Source organism: Telopea speciosissima, chromosome 7 (assembly GCF_018873765.1).
Source record: "Telopea speciosissima isolate NSW1024214 ecotype Mountain lineage chromosome 7, Tspe_v1, whole genome shotgun sequence".
NCBI classification, from domain to species: domain Eukaryota; kingdom Viridiplantae; phylum Streptophyta; class Magnoliopsida; order Proteales; family Proteaceae; genus Telopea; species Telopea speciosissima.
This window is the reverse complement of record NC_057922.1, coordinates 52,799,217-52,820,342: the sequence shown is the minus strand read 5'-3', so window position 1 is coordinate 52,820,342 and position 21,126 is coordinate 52,799,217. Positions and strand designations below refer to the sequence as shown.

General features: G+C 37.4%; 2 protein-coding genes and 1 pseudogene across 2 annotated transcripts; all 3 read left to right on the top strand.

Annotated features, from left to right (window-relative positions):
- Positions 1–1,755: 1,755 nt before the first annotated feature.
- Positions 1,756–4,715, top strand: LOC122668678 (annotated as a pseudogene).
- Positions 4,716–7,997: 3,282 nt separating this feature from the next.
- Positions 7,998–10,741, top strand: LOC122668677. Its single transcript, XM_043865214.1, has 4 exons — positions 7,998–8,327; positions 8,412–9,002; positions 9,919–10,150; positions 10,251–10,741. Exons 1-4 carry the CDS (start codon positions 7,998–8,000, stop codon positions 10,739–10,741), a joined length of 1,644 nt encoding a protein of 547 aa, XP_043721149.1.
- A 5,493-nt stretch (positions 10,742–16,234) lies between these two features.
- On the top strand, positions 16,235–21,126 carry LOC122668801 (importin subunit alpha-1-like). The gene is made up of 12 exons (XM_043865333.1): positions 16,235–16,275; positions 16,379–16,615; positions 16,934–17,030; positions 17,145–17,236; positions 17,331–17,462; positions 17,606–17,791; positions 17,881–18,044; positions 18,156–18,234; positions 19,457–19,585; positions 20,133–20,260; positions 20,352–20,729; positions 21,067–21,126. The coding sequence occupies exons 2-11, from the start codon at positions 16,406–16,408 to the stop codon at positions 20,725–20,727; spliced, it is 1,593 nt and encodes a 530-aa protein (XP_043721268.1). The 5' UTR covers positions 16,235–16,275; positions 16,379–16,405; the 3' UTR covers positions 20,728–20,729; positions 21,067–21,126.

Here is a 21,126-nt window from a genome sequence, read left to right as displayed (position 1 = left end):
CCTGACAGTTCCAGCTGAGGAGCTTCATAATAACCCGTGGGATTGATTGACCCCAGTGTCCACGGGTTTCAGTGATAAAAAATGCTCTGTAGCATTTGCATGTGATGCTCCAATAAGAGTTCCTTGCTGTTGAATCTCTAAATCCCCTTCTGAAATACCAGATTTCCCATTCCTGGGTTTTTTTGTTATTCTTGAGCTCTTGGAGGAGTCTGATATTGAGAGGCACTACTTGGCTTTGGTGGACTCTTTCTCAACCTTCTGAGATTTCCTAGTCCTGGTAGTGCTTTTGGATACTGAGGGGGGTATAATGGAGGGACAAGGCGAACCAGAAATATGACCCAGAGTAGGGACCTGGGAATTGGTAGAGGTCCTTTTGACTAGCATAGGCGTGATGAGGGGAAAATTTGAAATGGGAGAGGGAAGAGACTGTGGGTTAGAAATGGGCTGAAGCTGTACAGGTGAGGCGTGGGCCTGGGCTGGATTAATAGGGAGATGAAGTTGGTTAACGGGTTGGGCTTGGTTGTGAAGGAGGGATAAATTTTGATGGGCCAGAAAAGGGGAGTTTGGGCCCAAGGGATGTGCTGGATGGCCCAGTAATAGATACATCCGCCATCTGGTGTAACAGGGGGAGGATAGCCTCAGAGTGTTCAGGGCGGTTGATGAGATATTGATGGATGGGTGAGGGAAGCGTCACACAATTTTCAAGGGACTGCAAGGAGGGAGTGACAGTAGGAGATGCTGGAAAAGGAATGTTGTGATCATAGGAATCAGTATTGGGAGGGGGGCTTGCACAGAAATTACTCATGGAGTAATGACAGACCGATGCGATGTCGCCTTCAACTGGTTGATTCAGAGGGTGGGCAGACAGACTGTCGTAGCCTGGTAGTGCTTTTTTACTGTTCCTAGCAGCACGTCCAAAAGCAAGTTAATGGACTGTAGTATTATGACCCCTGGGCGAAGTGTCAGACTGTTCCTCAGAGGTGGTCCTCTCATCAGCATCGGCACCGATAGACTGTGAGGTGCTGTAATTGGATTCACAGTTTTTGGTCGGAGCTAGCGGTGACTCCGTGGAGTAGAGAGTAGACGCATAAGAGATCAACCTCTCATCAAGTTGTGTTCCACGCAGGGCCGTCCCCCATTTTGGCCAAGAAAGGATTTCGCAAGGTCTCGATTCCGAACAACACTAGGTATTTTGATGTCGTAGTGTTTTCTTCAAAGAGTAGTGTGCATCTCCTTTTCTCATGGCCAATAAAACCGCAGAAGTAGCAAAAATTTGGCATCTTCTCATACTTGATTGTTATCGCAGCATTACTTCCCAGTCGGCGGTTGATTTTAAAGAGGTTCCGGAGAGGTTTCCTGATATCCAGACGCACTCTAGCTCTAATGTAACTGACTTTAGACCCAAATTACACTCCATCAATAGCCATAACCGTGGTCGGTTCTCCCACCTTTTGCGCCATGTGAACGATGATGTTCGCATCCTTGAGATCAATGGGTATATTATGAAGTTGAATCCAGAAGTCACAAAAGCAGAAGTTCCATAACTGAGCTGGGTTCCATTTTTCCAAAACCATCAAGTTGCCAGAGACCGCCAATGGGCATTCTTGGAGAACGTTATGCATATCCATCGCATGTTCAAACTGGACTAAGAATTTACGTTCACTAAGGGGAGAGATGGAGACCGTGTAGTGGGGATTCTAGGCAGTGAGTAGAGCTTCTGACATCGCTTGTCGACGAAACGGACGACCTTCCACAATGAAGCCTACCAGAGTGGTTTCCCAAGACGTTGCGAGCCTCAGTTCAGTCTCCTCATCAATATTGATTTCGTCGTCCGAGCCATCATTGCCAATATCTGAAGAGGAGGAAATACAGGGTGCTGGGGTTGTCATCGGAGTTGCTAATGTGGAAACCCATTGACTGAGAAGGGTGAAGTTGCAGAAGGAGATGTTCAATTGGATTCATGGTGACGGAGAGAAAAGGAAAGAGGAGAACAGAAGAGGGAAAAACTCTTGAAAAATAGCAGTTTAAAGGCAAGGTAGGAAAACAAGGTTAGGTAGGTAAAGGGTTTATGATGAGCGGAAAGGTAGAAGCCAGTAGGTTCTCTGCATTAATGCTGGTCATTACTGCTTCGAGGGAAGGACACGCATTAAGCGGATAGAAGAAACACGCATTAAGCGGAGCCCCGTAGCAGCGGAGAACATAACGTAAAGACAACGTTGTTGTTTCTCTATGTCTGGGTGAAGGAATCACGTTGCCTTTCAGGGTCCTTTTTTTCAAGAGGAGAACGTAACGTAACGACAACAGTTGGACACATTTTACTTCCCCTGTATTGGTCTTCAAGTTTGGAATGGTTGCACGCTTGGGCATTTGGAATGGTTGCATGCCTGGGCATTTGAAATGGTTGGATGCCTGGGCATTGGCCCGACGGTTTGGCAATGCTCACTTTACAACTTGCCTAAGGTTTGGTTAGTGGATCAATTCCTCTCAATGTGTACCAGTGTTTAGCATATGCACCACTTTATTAGTAATAGTATGTTTATTACTTTTCAAGAAGTGTGGTCCCTATGGACCCATGTTGGTCTCTTCGGGGCCTTTGTGTTGGCCCTTCTAGTGGGTTGTCTTGTATGACCTTCGAACCATTGAACTTACGCCAAAAAAAAAAATAAAAAAAAGTGGTGAATGGTTTATGACTTTATGTTGTTATTTTAAAAGTCTAATAAGTTGATGGTGCAGTCCAATATTTTCTTTCAAATGATGAAGAAATCATGTCATTCAAATGATGAAAAAATCGTATCATTCAAATAGTCCCAGAAGTCATGACAGATGTGTGTTGGATACTCTCATATCTGTCCCATGGTACAACTGATAAAATTCAATTTGTCATGCAAGCTGGTGTCCACCCCTGACTAACCAAACATCAAGAAAAAAACAAGAATCAAGGAGGCTCCATGAAAGTGAGTAATATAATCACTTTCTCCAATATTTTATGAATTACGGATTGAGCTCATATTATTTGCCTTATCAATTGACAATTGAAATAGCCTAATCACTATGCCCAATGATCAATTCAAAATTCTCACATTTATGAACCATTTAGGGAGTGATTGGGAAGGTTGATCAACTATTCTTTAACACAATGTTTTTATGACTTTCTACTCAATGTTATTTCCAAAAAAAAAAAGAAAAAATCGTATTCTTAGTTATGAATAATACATTTTTGTTATAAAAATAATTTTCACCCAACCCATATCCCCCTTCATGTGAGGTAGGATTTGATTTTAGGTCTATGTTATCTTGGGTGGTACCTCAAATTAAAACTTATGAATCTTTGAAAAATTGGGATGTCGAAAATATAAAAAGGAAAACACAATACATAGAAGATCATATGATTGGTAGGATATACAATTTAATTTTTGCTTATATGTTAAAGCCTCCATAATATATTCTATCTGTTGGAAAGGTAAATAGATTGTCTACCAAAAAAAAAAAAAAAAGGGTAGATAGATTACTATTGATTTGGAAGTTTACCCTTCTAAAAGTGTCAAAGCCTTGGTCCTATTCATTCTATTAAATATTCATAACATTTAGTCTTTTGATTTCATTTATTGTCTAAGTTGCTAATTTAGTATCGTGAAGCTGGGTTTTTGTACTTCGTTATTTTTTAGCATTCTACTCTATGACCCAGGTTTGGGCCATGATATGGTTGTGAAATTGTCATAACAATGAAGATTAGATTCATCCTACTTGTGGAATTTCTAGTTGTGTGGGTGAAGCATGTTAGTGTTGGATATTCGCTATGCATTTTTCTCTTGGAAAATTTATTGGATTAGTGATTTACTTATTTAGGATAACTAGAAAGGTTTTTGTACTTCGTTATTTTTTACCAGTATATCATCAACATCGGGCCCTTCCCTGCCTTTTGAATATGTTGACTCACAATCATAAAAAGAACTTCAAGAAGGAAGCGTGTAGTATGATATCCACTGTCATTGCCAAAAACAAGGATCAAATACAAGTATAAAATTTGTACTAGTATATCAACTTTTATTGAGTCTTGTTACTTGTCAATTTATGTATTATTGGAAACCCCTAGTTCTATTTCCCATCATGTTTTCTATCTGAATAGATTTTATTTTTACAAAAAAAAAAAATAAAAAAATTAAGAAGGAAATGTTTACCAAAAAATATAAAAAAATTAAGAAGAAAATAATAAATGTACTTTATTTTTCTATGCTTTTGCTTTCATAGATTTGGTCATTCATGTAGTTCAATAATGAATGCAATTTGATATTGCACAGGCTATTATTGATCCTGGCCCTCTTGTCCATTTATTGCAAACTGTTGACTTTGACATAAAAATGGAAGCAACATGGTCAATCTCAAATGCAATCTCTGGTGGCACCCATGATCAAATCAAGTACCTTTTTACTCAGTTATTGGTTTCTTGTCCTACTATCTTTCTATTGCATTCCTGAAATTTATTGTTGGATAATTTCTTGTGTATAGATATCTAGTGACTCGACGTTGCGTCAAATCTTTGTGTGACCTCCTCATTTGCCCGGATATTGTCACAATATGTTTGAAATGGTTTGAGAGCATCTTAAAGATTTGGAAAGCTGAGAAGAACCTAGGTAACACTAAAGGGGGGAGTGAATCTTTATACCCAATTGATTGTTGGGGCTGAGGTATTGGAGAAAATTGAAAAAACCTACTAATGTCATGTTAACAAGGACAACGATGAGAAGGAAGTGAAAATTCTGGAGGTGCGTTGGTTGGAGGATGATGAGACGTTCCTTGCCACTCAACCTATTCCGCTTTAGTGGAAATGAACTTCTAGTTCCACCTTTATGTAATTGATCATGAGGCCATCCCCATATGAAGCTTCTTGCTTCTCCAAATGTATAATTGTCATATATCTCTAATGGTACATATGATAAAATGAAAGCTATCATTGAAGCAGATGTTAACATCTGGCTGCAAAAGGAAGATCAGAATTTCAAGAAGAAAAAAAAAAAGATCAAGGTGGCCTGGCCTAGTGTTTACTTTTTCTTCTTCTGGTTTTGGCGGGTCACCATCTCCTGCCTTCTTCACATTGTCATTCCCAAGTAACATTCTTATATACCTTACCAAATTTTATTAATTTCTTTTGAGTTATTACTACTTTCCCTAAGTCAATTAAGTGAGGGACTCATTTCTCATCTCCTAGTGACTAATGAATGGTTTTGTCTTCCCACTTTGACCACTATACAGAAATCTGATTAGCACCATTTGATTGTCAAATTTCATTATCATTCTTTACAGTTTCTCCTACCATCTAAATTTAAATTTTCAACCCCTGTAGTCTCAAGTTGCAAAACCACAAGAAAAACTAAATGTGGTTTAATTATGTCAGATAATTAGTATAACTTAATCAAATGCCTTTTGTCCAAGTAGAGAAAGTGTCTCTAAAGTCTGATCACAGGATATATATATATATATATATATATAAACTCCCTGCTTGCTTCTATCTAGCTACGGTTGTCCTTGTCTTTCCAAAATAGATATTTGACGTCTTTTAACTTCATTTTGGAGATTTTTTGGTTGTACTGTACTAGTTGGAGGAGAGGATTTTTTTTTTTTTTTGATGATAAAGAGAAATATATTAAAAATTAACTAACCGAAAAATATACAGATTTTTTAGTCTGAGCATGCCTAGCTAGATTAAAGGCTATAGCTATACAAAAGTTGTCTCCCTGTCTGTTATAGCATATATCTTGGGATATATTACATAGATAAATTAAGTCTTTTATAAGATGCCAAGGCCAAGGAGATTTGGTTGGAGATGGAAGAACATCAGTGATCTGTTGGTCGGAGCACCACACTTCTTTTATCTTCAACCCCATACTAGTAGCATGGTCGAGGCCTGACCGGATGCTCATTAGTTCTGGTTCCATATGAGTAGTAGCAGTTATATGCCCAGCAGCAAAACATCTAAACTTGCCATCTAACAAAAAGATATAAGACCATCCTGCCAGATTATAACAGGAAAGTTAAGTTTTGGTATTGAAGAGAAGGAATCAAAAGATGGACTTAAGAAATCTTCCTCAGAACTACAATATACATTATGGGACAAACTTAATGGTGGGGATACTTTCAAATCAGCTAACCACTGTTTAACCTGTTTCAACACCCAAATTGGATCAGGCTTTTCTGACCCAATGACTACCTTGTTCCTGATTGTCCAAATAAAGTAACAATTAATAATAAAAACACTAGAAAACCAAATCAGAGATTGTTTATCTAGAGTACGGTTGAAAAGGATTGCCAAGCAAAAATCTTTTAGGGGTGGATGATCCAAAAACTCAGTTCGCAGCCCCAAAGGTCCAGGTACCCAAATATGTTTAACCCAATCGCAAGATAGGAATAAGTGCCATAAGGATTCAACACAATTTCCATATAGAGCACAGGAGGGGTCAATCTGAAGCCATTTGGACAGAGTAGCCTTGATTGGAAGACCAGCATTTAGCACCCGCCAGAAGAAGATTTTAAATTTGGGATGAATCTTAAGCTTCCAAAAGAATTTCCACCAAGAGGCGATAAAAAAGTGATTATTGTTAATAGAAACAGAAATTAGCTTTTTAGCAGCCAGTTTAGTGTTAAAAATTCCATTCTTGGCCTGGTACACCACCAACTGTCCTCAGAAGTAGATGGAATTACCTATTGAATGTGAGATAAGATGTGCAAAGGTAGTAAATCGTTTAGTAGATCAAATTTCCATCTAGATTCCATGGTAAAAAAATCAACCTTCCTAATTCGATCAGAAGGATTAATGGAGTTCAACGGATAGTTTATCAGACTACCAGGCTGAGAAGGGATCCAATGGTCAGTCTAAAAAAAAGTAGATTTGTCATTACCTATTTTTCGGACCACGATTTTCTCTAGGGATGGAATGATATGAGAGATACTGTTCCAAGTCCAGGAGCCCTTCCTCGCACTAGTTTTGGGATTTAAGAATGAGAGTTTAGGAAAGTATCTAGCTTTTAGAACACGAGACCAAAAAGAAGAACAATCAGTGATAAGTCTCCAACCTAATTTCATTCATAAGGCTTTATTGTGGTATTCAGCCTTACGAAACCCCAATCCCCCTGTGGCTTTAGGAGGACACATTTTATCCCAGGAAATGAGAGAAGATTTTTTTTTCTTTTTCCCCAAATTTCCCAACAAAAAATTAAGACAAATAGAATCAATATTACGACAAACTTTAAGGGGAAACAAGAAACAATTCATTAAATATGCTGGAGTAGAAGCTAGCACAGATTGAATTAAAACATTACGCCCTGCATAAGATAAAAAATTGGACTTCCATGAGGAAAGCTTTCTCTCCATTCTTAAAACAGCTCCACTCAATTCCTTCACTTTAGACCTGCAATGGAAAAGGTTAGTTCCCAGATAAATGGGGTCTTTAGACATTTCCTTAATACCAATTAGAGAGCTAAGGTGAATTTTGTCCCTGGAGGGGACATTCCTGCTAAAGTGAATACCACTCTTGGAGAGATTGATTTCTTGTCCAGAAAGATTAGAAAAGAGATCCAAAATAGCTTTAATGGTTAACAAATCGTCCTGAGTGGCTCGACAGAAAATAAAAATATCGTCAGCAAATAAAAGATGTGAGATTTCAGGTGCTGACCTCGAAATTCAATTGAATCTTTAAATAGGACTTGATGGATGAGATATGATTGGAGTAAAAATAGGACTAATCCATTGGGGTGTTAACCAAATTAGTTTAATTGAATCTTTAAATTGAGTCTAGTTGAGTTTGATTCCATTTTGAAATTCACAAACATAGAAGGGCAAAAATTGGGATTGGGATTGGGGGTGGGGGTCCGAGGCGACAATAGGAATTCATGAGTGAGTATTAAGAAGATATTGCCAATGCTAGAAATATAGAATTTGTATTGATGGTTGTTTCTTGTTTAATTATGGAACTAATTAATTATATTTTATTCAATGTTAGCAAAATGACATCTTCATCAAGAGTCCCGAATGAGGTAGCAAAATGGTCTCAAAGAGAACAAGATGAGTTCTTAAGGATAATGGTTGAACAAGTGAAAATTGGAAACAATACAACCACTACTTTCAACAAGACTGGTTGGAACAATATAAAAAAGCAACTAGAGTTTTTTGTTGCTCGTTCATTTACTATGGTACAATTAAGGAACAAGATGAATAAGATGAAGCTTGATTATACTGCTTTTAAGAAATTGTTGGAGACTATTGATTTTGGTTGGAATTCTGTGACCAAAACATGTACTGTTGAGGATGAGAGTGTGTGGGATAGACACATCGAGGCAAAAATAAAAAATTCATCTTGTTATATATTAGGAAAATATATGGATTTTCTTCTAATAGTAGTAGTGTTTATATATTTTCAGGCAAACCCTACATGGTCTAAGTTTAGGAGGAATGGGCTATCCCATTGGCCTGAATTAGTTTTGCTCTTCGGGGATCATTATGCTGGTGGGAATCGTGGTGCTACCTCTGCATATGATTTTACGGATGATGATGATCATTTGCTTGATGTTACTGATGATGTTGAAACTGTTCCTGTTACTCCCACTAATAGAGATTTGGAAAGAGGAGGATACTATGATAGTCAAGAGGTGGATCTTTCGAGTGTTGATCGTCCGAGTGTTCAAAGGAGACTTGATAGAACACCTACTGGTTATAGGAAGAAGAGTAGGACATCAGGTATTGGCCGAGCCATAATGACCTCAGCTGACTCACTTTCAAAAAGGAGTGAAAGATTCAACATTCCTACTCCTACCCATACCGCTACTACCCCTTCTTCAATGTCTCCTCCTCCTCCAACTATCCCAGATTACAACATTAATGCATGTATTGCATTATTGAATACCGTGGATGATATCCCTAAGGAATTATTTCTAAAAGCGAGCATGCGGATCTTGGTGGAACCTAATTGGAGAGCACTGTTCATTGCATACCCTGCTGAGAAGAAAAAATGGGTATTAGAGATGTTAGATTGATGATTGGAAATAATCACTTTTTTGAATGTGGATGACTGTAATTAAATACTATTTAAATTTCTTTAATAGGTTTCTTTGTTTTGCTTTTATTGAGATGGATTATGGAATAAGATAGACATTGACTTTAATGGTAATTTGTTGAGGACATGGATACTCAAGTTGTGTTGGATTTATTTGTTTGATTGATTACAGGTTTCACACATATGCTTATAAATACTATAATCAGTACGATATATGATTAATAATGATAGATTGTGGATGAAATGCGCAGTTATGGCAAATGTCAATTTTAATCCATATAATTCTGAGAATGAAAAAGATCAATTGGAGGAAGATCTTCTGGATCTTGCAACTATGTTGATAATAAGAGAAGTACAATCATGAAATATCAACATTAGAGAGCCGTGTAGAGATAGTGTATTCATAGGAGCAATGTGGGTACATGAGGTCCTTAATGGACATGCAAACCGATGTTACCAAGAATTTGCCATGGAACGGCATGTGTTCTTAAACTTGTGCCTACTAATGCACCATCGTGGTTGGCTACAAGATAGTCGATCCATAAGAGTAGATGAACAGTTAGCGATGTTCATGTTCAGAATATCAGGAGGGGGGGATCTAACAATAGAGATGTGGAAGAGAGATTTCAACATTCTGGAGAGACAATCAGTCGTTACTTTGGCATAGTGTTGAAAGCTATGCTTAAATTGGCTAAAGAATATATTAAGCCACCATCTTTCAACAAAATCCCCATCGAGATAACTTCCAACCTCAAATACAACCCTTATTTTAAGGTAACATCAACATTTGACTTCTCTTTTAAGGTCACAAGTGTTGTGATATTAAGAAAAGTTTTCATAATATTTAACACATGTATTTTTGTTAAATATACTAGGACTGCATTGGTGCCATAGATAGTACCCATATCACAGCTATAATCCCTAAGGGCAAGCAGATTCCATATCAAGGTCGAAAAGGGATAACAACCCAAAATGTAATGTGTGCATGTTCGTTTGACATGAAATTCACATTCGTATATGCGTGTTGGGAAAGCAGTGCGAATGACTGTCGTGTTTTTGCTAGAGCTTTGGAGGACACAACTTTGACATTTCCTCATCCGCCTGAAGGTATATCACTCAACAATTGTTAATCTATTATTTAGTAGATTCAGGTTATTTTGCATGAAATTCACATTCTAATATTTTGTATTCCCTCATTAATTTATAGGTAAGTATTATTTGGTAGATTCAGGTTACCCGATGTCAATTAAAGGCTATTTGACAACTTTCAAAGGAGATAGATATCATTTACTAGATTATGACGGAGGGAGAAGACGACCTACAACTACTAAGGAATTGCTCAATTATCGACATTCCTCTTTAAGGAATGTGATTGAGCGTAGCTTTGGAGCATTAAAAAGCAGATTCCCTATGCTTCGCTTGATGCCTCAATTCTCTCTTAGGTACCAAACAATGATAGTCATAGCTTGTTGTGGGATTCATAACTACATTCGAGAGGAACAAGATGCAGACGCATTGTTTGAATTCTATGGAAATGATGAATATCATAACCCTTCTTTGCAATCTATTGTTGGGGATGTTGTTGGTCATTCTACAACACACTCTCATGGTAGTCAACGGGATCGTGCAGAGAATGATGACCTAAGGAAACGAATTGCGAATCAGATGGCAAGACTAAACGGCTACCCTACATTATGATTGTTATATGTTTTTATTTCAATACTTGAGGTGTGGTTTTGTTTATTACAATGTATTTTGTGATCCCCGTTACTCTGAAATTGAATGCGGTACTAGTATGTTTACAAATTTATATTGAAAACTTTCACTCTTGATATCTATATTTCATTATTGTGAGGTTGCTTGCATATTCCATATTTTATGTCATGTGCGTAAGTAGCACAGGCATATCCACAAGTAATATAATCATAATTATTATGGATTAATAATGAACATAATGGCATTTACGTAATTTTTTTTGTACAAAAGAAGTGATTTTGTAGAATGTTTGCCAAACACTATTTATGCTCTTTTTCTGTTCGTGGAGCACTTTTGGAACAGTTTTACCAAATGCTGTTTCTCTTCCACGAGAGTATTCTCACAGCAAGGAATCGAAAAAAAGCACTTCTGTGAAAAGAACATTCTCCCAGGATGGAAGTGTTACCAAACGGGACCTTATTTTTTTCCAAGAAGTAAATTCGAGTACCTTCTAGTGATCATCTTTGTTCTTTTGTAGATCAGCCAGCATAGGCTTGATCCGACGAAGCCGACTGTAACACAAAATGAGGGTTTCACTAGTTATAGGACTTGACCAAACATCTCACGACACGAGCTGGCGAAAACCATGCAACTCTTGTATGAAAGTAAGTACCATCACATTAAAGATAGGTTTTGTTGTTCATATGTCAAGGGTTGGTAAGGTTTTGCACGTTGTATTGAACTAAGCCACATGCTCTACCGCTTGTGCAGGCCCCCATCAATTCCTTTGAGTTTCAGGCTTGCGACTATGCTCCCCAGGCGGAATGTTTTACGCGTTTGCTGTGCCCCTGATCTGCATAGACCAAGGGCAAACACTCATCGTTAACGGCATGAGCTGCCCCAAACTTAAAGAACTACATATGTAAGTTCTTTTTTTGCGATCACCCCCAAGAAAACTCCCCACCCCTCTCCTCCAAAAAAAAGAAAACCAAATTTTAATTGGAAAATTGAGTCTTTCACCCTTCCTTTGTTGCAAACTCATATATGAATATTTCGATGGTTTTTTTGGTTATACGCTCCTAGTGTATTTTTTTTTGGCATTTTAACTAGGTGATAAAACATTTTAATATTGTTAATCATTAGTTAATATATAAAGCCCCAAACCTTGACCTTGTGTCTGGTGAGTTGTAGGAGTCAGAGGAACATAGTGACTTTTGTTTTCTGACAGCTGTATAAGATTTGAGGGGTCATGAATGTTTGAGGTATGTATTAATGCTTTTATTAAATTATGAATTCAGTAATGGTATGTATTATATGCCTTTGTAAATGTATGCCTTGTTTCATTTATAATTAACCTTATTCATAATAGTATGTGAAGTAAGGGCAATTTTGTAATATTATGAATAATCCATGATGTATAATTATGTGGTAGCAGTTAAAATAGTACCTTGTTAATTATGGGGTAGGCCTTACCATTTATTGGGCTTGATTTTAATATAATATACTATTACCATATGGATATATATATTTTTTGGTAAAACCATATTACTTATAAATCGTATGATTGAGGATATTAGTGGACCATGGATTAAACCACTTGGGTCATAGGATGGTCATTTTGGCTAGGAGAGTAGTGCACACAAAACAATTGGGTAGGTTTATGCTAGACCATGGGTGAACCATGAGTTGGTTCAATAGTGGTTTAATGACATAATCATTTATGGGGTTGGGTGAAGTTAGACAAGAATCATTAAACAATTAGAAGGTAGAAGAGAATAAAAGAGAGAGGAGAAAGGAAGGAGGAGAGAAGGAAGCTACCAAGGGGTAAATCCATGGAAGAATGAGAATTAGAAACAAGTGTTGAAAGGGGAAATTGAACCCAAAGCTTAGGTGAACATCTTGAGCAACTTAACTCCACTCATTCCAAGACTTGAACTGAAATAGAGGTCAAATATCCAAAAATCTAATTGGTTTTCAAGCTGTGTACTTAATAATGCAATTGATGTAGAGGAGATATTAGATGAGTATTTGAGCTGGTTGGACCAGCAGAAGTCCAACCAGAGTGGTCGGAGGTATTAGGACAAAATGGGTCAAATCATATATCAAATCGAAGATCTCGAGAAGCTCTTCAGGTGTCAGGCCTATGACGTTGTCATATGCGTTTTTTGACCGTTTGGGCACGTTTTGAAGGCGAAAATGCCTGTCAAAGTTTTGAAGTTTCAAGTCTGGTGCAATAAATGAATTTTGAATTTTGGTGCACGTTTTGAATTTCGAATTGTATTTGACCTATTATATAAGGTCTATTTAGGGTCTGTAAAGATCATCTTGAAATCTATTAAAAATTGACGTTTTCATCCTTATCCTCTACCTTGTGGATTCGAGGTCGTTTGCGGTAGAACGATATCTGGCCCGCCTATCTTCTACTTCGTCAGTAATGGATGTTGCAGTATGCATAGCTAGTCATGAACCTTGTCTAAGCTTTGCTTGAGTACATTGAATGGATAAGTGTTAGAGTTAAGCTAGGGTTTGGAGGCCAAATTAGGTTACTTCATGTTTAAGCTTATGAATCATGCTTATGTAGTGTGCTTTTGTTGATTAAAGTGTTCGATTTCACGCATTTGAGTTTTGGGATGAAACCAAGTCCAAAACCCTAGGTTGAAATGCTATCTCGAACAACATTTCCTGAGAATCCGACGACCCAGATTAATCATCCAGTGGCCAAGCAAATTTGCCAACGAGCACGGTTAAATGGAATCTTGTATGTCTATTTCATTTTTCACAAATAGAAACTCTCTGTCCGGGAACCGACGAGCCCCACAGGGACCCCCACTAGGATCCGATAACCCGGCAGGGATTCGACAAGCCCGGATCACCTTTGAAAGGTGATTTTTCCTGTTTTGGCAAGCTGGGGCCAAAGGAGATGATATCATTGGCTTATTTCTGTGTTGTATCACATTTTGATTATTGTATGTTTGCAGGTGATGTGTGGTCAGAAATTCTTAGGAGTTCAAGTGGGAGTAATCCAACTTTGAATGTATACCTCTGTGAGTGGTACATACTTTGAGATTTCTTCCATATGTGTGTGATATTATGTATAAATCAGTGATGTTTGTACGATGTTTTATCTTAGTGATATGTGAATTAATAAGAAGTATTGTTGCATGTATTTGAAATAGCATGGAGAAATATAGACATGTTTGTGTTTATATATGTAACTTAGTATTCTATGAGAAATGTGAGAAACTATGTGAATAACATTGTTGAATGTGGCTCTCCTTGTAAATTTGTGAAGTGATTACACGATAATGATTTGTGAATTGAGATTGTGCATAATGGAACATGCTTTTGTGAACTCTGTGTGTGATTAAGTGAGTGATGTACCTCACCTAGCAGGGGAAGGAAGCGTGAGTGTATGGAACAGATATATGAGAATGATAAGGTGTGGTACATGTTTATGACATGCCTCACTTAGTGGGGGAAGAGGAGTGGAAGGTAGGGGGTTGATCTCATTTTGCAGGGAGAAAGGAGTGGAGATTTAACATGAAGGTCACACGAACGATGACATGAGATGAAAGTGATATGGATTTGAGATAGTAATGAAGAGACTTAAGTTGATATCATTGTGAGGCCATCCCACCGTGAGTGTGATGAAGGTATTGATTTACATGTGTGTGTGTGTGTGTGATGAATGAATCATTGTGGGTTCTAATCATGTTCTTAATTATATCTATAGCATTTTTGAATTAATCTTGTTTGTTCATGTGCATGTAGGGATGTAAATGGATATTCGTAAATCCGTATTCGATCCGCATTCGTATCCGTTTAAGAGAATTCGAATCCGTCCGAAACTAATCGGATACGAATATGATAATCCCACTATCCGATCGATAATTATCCGATTCGTTTAGCAGTCCAACGGTAATAAAATATCTGAAATATAACTTTGTGTTTGTCTATCCTTTTAAGTTACCTTATTGGATTTTGTTATCTTATTTTTATAAATTTATGAGTAAAGATAATATGATTCTTTTTCTAAATTTGCTATTGGTTTATATATATTGTTTTATGCAATGTGATACATGGAATTACATATCCATTAAAAAATCAAAAGTAAAAAACGTAAGAGAATAAAAGACTAAGAAGAGTAGAAGAAAGGGCACTTACTCAACTCTCAAGTCTCAACCCTAACCCCCATCATAAAAACGGTAAATAAGGCACAAGTAGTCGAAAAATTGTATTTGATCCGTATTCATATCTATTTAGGAGAACCTGTATTAAAAAAATCACTATCTGGAAATTATCCGAATATAATCGGATACAAATATGACAATGCCACTATCCGACCGAATTCGATCCGTTTACATCCCTATGTGCATGCTAGTAAGAACATTTTGGAGTATTTTCTACTCATTGGGCATTAGTAACTCACTTCTCATGGAATTTATATTTTTCAAAGCCTCCAGGACCGGAAGGTGGCGATCTCACGGATTGAGGGGCAGTGTGTGATGACATTCTTTTTGTTCATAACGACATAGGAACTTAAATCGGTGAAGATAAGGGTATTAAACGATCCGGTTCAGTTTAAATCGTTTAATTAAATGGTCTCAAAACGGTTTCACGTTTTGGTTTCGATAGACAGTTTCTATTTGATTTTGGTACATTTATATACATATAAGACTATTAAACGGTCCGGTTCATTTTATCCGTTTAATTAAACAAACTCAATTTTGAAACCATATCCAAACTATTTATCGAACGGTTTAATTTGATTTCGATTTGATTTTACAACTTTAGGCGGAGACTAATTAGGCCCAATGGATCAGGAAATCGATCCATCGCATCCCATCTATTGACCTCTCTTTCTTTTAATGCATTTTCTAATTCTAATTTCATCTTAACTAAAAAAAAAAAAAAAAAAAAATTCTAATTTCATGCTACACAGCGGATCACATCACCGTCAATCTGAATCATGATGTAGGTCCGGCCTTGCTTATGCTCATGCCACGTGGCTTAAGGAGAACATCTAACTGGTTAGTAAAGGAATATAGTTACAAACATACAACCCTACGAATATAAGAGTAGAACCCCAGATCCCTCATAAATACGATGGGTGATGATGAATCTGGATTATCTAATCTCAGATCTGATCAGCACTAATAATAAATAATAATTAATTAAATAAAATGCATTCCTGGAAATGTGTAAAGAAATACCAACACGAAAAGCGCAAGAGCTGGCGCTGGGAAGCAGCTGGCTAGCCAGTGGCCAGTGCAAGTTTCCCTCAACTTAAAATTCAAAATTAGTGGCCTTCTCGTAAATAAATAACTAAAGTGAACCTTTTTATTATCACACCCTAATCCGTTGATTAAACCGCTATAAAGGTATCTTCTCTGATCTCTTGTTACAACACGTTAAAGATTAAAATTGAACCTTAAAATATAAAAGCCCTTTTGCCTTGGCCGTTTGTTTCCCTTCCGCTCTCTTCCTTAACTCGCCTCATCCAGTCTCCGCTGTTTGCTCCATTCGGTAGTTCTCTATTTAGCTACCTCTTCTCTTCAAATCTGTATTGATTTGTGGCTTTCGATATGTGGGTGTAGAGTTTTTTTTCTTGTCTGATCGTTTATCCATCTTTTGTTTTCTGTTAGGGTTTCATCGATCGTAGCAGCCATGTCTCTAAGACCCAACGCCAGAACGGAGGTTCGTCGCAACCGATACAAGGTTGCCGTAGATGCTGAGGAAGGTCGGAGAAGGAGAGAAGACAACATGGTCGAGATCCGAAAGAACAGAAGAGAGGAAAGCTTGCAGAAGAAAAGAAGAGAAGGCATGCAAGCACAGCAATTTCCGACCTCGATTCACCCTTCTGCCGCTGATAGAAAGGTATAAAACTTAATCGTCACCTATTATATTGTTTTCTTTTTAGTATTTTTTTTAAAAATCCATTGTTTGATAGGTTTCCTTAACCTTGCTACTCCCTCAAGTGAGGATTTGGCCTTCTAGGGATTCAACCTTGATTTCTGTTATTCTTACATTCTATTTGCTTTCGTTTCTATCTACATGTTAGATTCTGATTCTTTTGAAGAGTTTGTGCATTGTTGAGCCTCTTTTTGACTTTAATTCATTTGGAAATTGGATGTGAGTACTACTTACATGGATTATAATTTTTGTTATTTGTTACTTGTTTCGCCAAATTTGCAGTTAGAGAGTCTTCCCTCTATGGTAGCTGGTGTTTGGTCAGACGAAAGCAGTTTGCAGCTTGAGGCTACTACACAGTTCCGTAAACTACTTTCAATAGGTACTGATAAGTGTTTTTTGGGGCTTTTATCTGTGTGTTTTTTTTGTGTGTGTGTGTGTGTTTCTATCTCCTAAGTTGGTGGGTGTAATATTTTTCCCTTGATAATTTTTGTAGAGCGTAGTCCTCCCATTGAGGAAGTTATCCAATCCGGTGTTGTTCCTCGCTTTGTTGAGTTTCTCATGAGGGAAGATTTCCCTCAGCTTCAGGTTTGCACATATAGTGATAAGCTAGTTTCTACTTTTTCTAACACATTTTTTTAGTCTTACTCTTTGATTTATATGGAAATCATTCTTTGAACAGTTTGAAGCGGCTTGGGCTCTCACAAACATTGCTTCTGGAACCTCGGATAACACAAAGGTTGTAATTGATCATGAGGCCGTCCCCATCTTTGTGAAGCTTCTTGCTTCTCCAAGTGATGATGTTCGGGAACAGGTATACTTTGAATGGACTTAAATGTTCTGTGCGTTTTATAAGATTTCAGCTGTTTTGAAATACCTAATTATTTAGGAAGAATTTTGAAATACCTAAGAATTATTTAGGAAGCGTGTTATGATGTCTACTTTGTGAAACTCTAGGCTGTGTGGGCACTTGGAAATGTTGCTGGTGATTCTCCTCGGTGCCGAGATCTTGTCCTTGGTCATGGAGCCTTGATTCCATTGCTGGCACAGTTGAATGAGCATGCAAAACTTTCTATGCTCAGAAATGCAACATGGACACTATCGAATTTCTGTAGGGGCAAACCACAGCCTCCATTTGAGCAGGTTCGACATTTCAGTTCCCATGTATGGTGTCTTCAAGTTTAGAATGGTTTATGTTGTTATTTAAAAGCATTTTTAAATAAATGGTGCAGACCAAACCTGCCCTTCCAGCACTGGAGCGTCTTATTCATTCAAATGATGAAGAAGTCTTGACAGATGCATGTTGGGCACTCTCATATCTCTCTGATGGTACAAATGATAAAATTCAAGCCGTCATTGAAGCAGGTGTCTGCCCCCGACTTGTAGAGCTACTCCTGTAAGTTCTTTTTCCTGATCACCCCCCAAGAACAATCCCCACCCGTCCCCCAAAAAAGAGAACCAAATTTTAACGGTAAACCTGAGCCTTTCACCTTTGCTTTGTTGTCAGCCATCCATCTCCTTCGGTTCTTATTCCTGCACTTCGTACGGTTGGGAATATTGTCACTGGAGACGATATGCAGACTCAGGTATGAATATTTCGATGGGGTCTTTTGGTTATACACTCATACTTATTTTGCATTGTATCTGGGTGATAAATGATTTTAATATTGTTAATCATTAGCTATTATCTTGCTGGTAATTATTTCTTGAGTTTGAGTTGGAGGGAGGGTAACTTATTGTTTTTTTTTCTTTTCTCAATGTAATAATTGTTGGTGTCTTTTGTGGTACTTGATTTTCATTTTGGTTTGGACTAGATTTATTTAATTGTTAGTGCTTGCAATTTATTTCGTGAAACATTTTTAGTGGTAGATGATGTTGTGTTCCTTGTAATTTGTTGAACTTGCTAAGTCTAATGATTACTATGTTGTATGTATGTTTTCTTGGATAAAAATAGTTGTGAATTCTTTTTGTTGCATATAATTCTTTAATGTCATTAAGGGTTTCAGCTAGTCTTTGTTAGTTTCTGTTTGTTATTGAGGTCATGATGGGAACTGTTGGGTGGGAATATAATTATTAATAGAATGTTGTGTCAACAGGTCTCTCCATGCAGTTACACAGCTTCTGTCTAACTCTATCCTAGTTTATTTATAACTAGGAGACAAGGTTCTAAAAATCACGGTTTCGAGGCCAGTTTTTCCGAAACTGAGACATGCTGGATCTTGTTTCGTGGATTCGGCACTGGGTTTCGACTTTGGGCCTCACAGGGTCGAAACTGAAGTTTCAACCATGGGTTTTGACCTTGGGTTTTGTTTCGACCAGGCTTGAAACCGAAACTACTTGGAATTTTCGGTTAGTTTCGACCGACATTTAGTTCCATGCTAGGAGATTGCCAAATGTTTTGATTTTTTTGCCAAGCACCAGAAAGTTTGGAGTGAATTTGTTTGATGCATTTTTGTTAGAAATAATTTTGTATCCTATTAAATGAGGGTTTTCGATGCTTGATGTATAGTCTTTCTATCCTGCATCTTTTAATACTTTCTATCTTGTTCTCGTCTGTGTTTTTTTTTTTGGGGGGGGGGGGTGGTGGTAGTATATCTTCTATTCTGTAGTTTATGCTCATATGTTAAAGCCCCATAATATATTCAATAAGTTTTATAAATAATTATGTGAAGTTTGTGATTGTTTGATCTTCGTTATGCATTCTTCTTTTGATAAATGTATTGAATTTAGTGATTTTTTTTATCTAGAAGTACTAAAAAGGTGGAAATGTTAGCTAACTTGTTTTGTGCCCTTTTGTCCTTTCTCCAGTATATCATCAATCACCAGGCCCTTCCTTGTCTTTTGAATCTGTTGACTCACAATCATAAGAAGAGCATCAAGAAGGAATCATGTTGGACAATATCAAATATCACTGCTGGAAACAAGGATCAGATACAGGTATAAGATTTCTCCTTGTGTATTGGCCTTTATTGAGTACTATAACCTATCAAATTGCCCATTATTGGAAAGCTAACCTGTCAAGAAGCCTTGGTTATAGTTTTCAACATGTAAAGATGGACTTTTCTGGTAGAAATTTAGGAATGAAATAATAAATTCACTTGGGTTTTCCGTACATTTCCTTTTATAAATTTTATCAGTCCTGCAGTTCAATAATGAAATCATCAAGAAGAGCAGTGATGTTTGATATTGTCCAACAAGCTTCCTTCTTGATTCACAATCATAAGAAGAGCATCAAAAGGGAAGCTTGTTGGAGAAACAAGGATCGGATATAGGTATAAAATTTCTCCTAGAGTGTTGGCCTTTATTAAGTCTTGTAACCTGCAAAATTGCACCCTAGTGGCTAGTGCTAGTTGTCAACATATAAAGATGGACTTCTTTTGATTAAATTTAGAAAGTCATAAATGTAATTGGTTTTCTATGCTTTGCTTTCATTAATTTGATCATTCCTACAGTTCAATAATTATTGCAATTTGATATTCCACAGGCTGTTATTGATGCTGATATCATTGCTCCTCTTGTCCACTTGCTGCAAACTGCTGAGTTTGACATAAAAAAGGAAGCAGCATGGGCAATCTCAAACGCAACCTCTGGTGGCACCCATGATCAAATCAAGTATTATCTTGTTAAGTCATTGGTTTCTTGTCCTACTGGTTTTTCTGTTGGACCCTTGACATTTATTGTTGGATAATTTTCTGGTCTATAGGTATCTGGTGATTCAAGGTTGCATCAAACCTTTGTGTGATCTCCTCATTTGCCCAGATCCAAGGATTGTTACAGTCTGTTTGGAAGGGCTTGAAAACATCTTGAAGGTTGGGGAAGCTGAGAAGAACTTGGGTAACACTGGGGGAGTGAATCTCTATGCTCAATTGATTGATGAGGCTGAGGGATTGGAGAAGATAGAAAACCTACAAAGCCATGATAACACTGAGATCTATGAGAAGGCAGTGAAAATTCTTGAGACATATTGGTTGGAGGAAGATGATGAGACTCTGCCCCCAGGTGATGCTGCTGCCCAACCTGGTTTCCGCTTTGGTGGAAATGAACTTCCAGTTCCTTCCAGTGGTTTCAACTTCAGTTGAAGGTAACTTTACTTTGGTTATTCAACTTAATGTTTTATGTTTTTGTGGCATTTTTTGGTGGAAACGTGGTGAACAACCCCTAACCTCTTAATTGAGATTAGGATAGTAACCATTAGCGATTTTCAAGTATTAGACCCTGGAGATCTACATGGCTATCCAGATCCATAGGGAATATTATGCTTGTTCTATCCTTCAGTCTATAATTTCATTCGTATGTTGGTTTGGTTGGTCACAATGCTTTTCCTCACATTATTTGGCTGTTGAAGAGATTGTTAATATACTTAGGTACTTGTCAATTTCTTGAGTAAAATAGGATTAATGTGTTTAAAAATTTTGCAGGGCTATGGATTGGTGGTTTCATGATTCAAGAAGTCCAGGTTAGGGCTGATGACGATTTAT

Coding starts and splice junctions, on each gene's coding strand:
- LOC122668677 (XM_043865214.1), top strand. CDS start 7,998: ATGACATCTTCATCAAGAGTCCCGAATGAGGTAGCAAAATGGTCTCAA. Junction 8,328..8,411: donor TGTGGGATAGACACATCGAG/GCAAAAATAAAA, acceptor ATATATTTTCAG/GCAAACCCTACATGGTCTAA. Junction 9,003..9,918: donor CTGCTGAGAAGAAAAAATGG/GTATTAGAGATG, acceptor TAAATATACTAG/GACTGCATTGGTGCCATAGA.
- LOC122668801 (XM_043865333.1), top strand. CDS start 16,406: ATGTCTCTAAGACCCAACGCCAGAACGGAGGTTCGTCGCAACCGATAC. Junction 17,031..17,144: donor CCGTAAACTACTTTCAATAG/GTACTGATAAGT, acceptor TAATTTTTGTAG/AGCGTAGTCCTCCCATTGAG. Junction 17,237..17,330: donor AAGATTTCCCTCAGCTTCAG/GTTTGCACATAT, acceptor TTCTTTGAACAG/TTTGAAGCGGCTTGGGCTCT.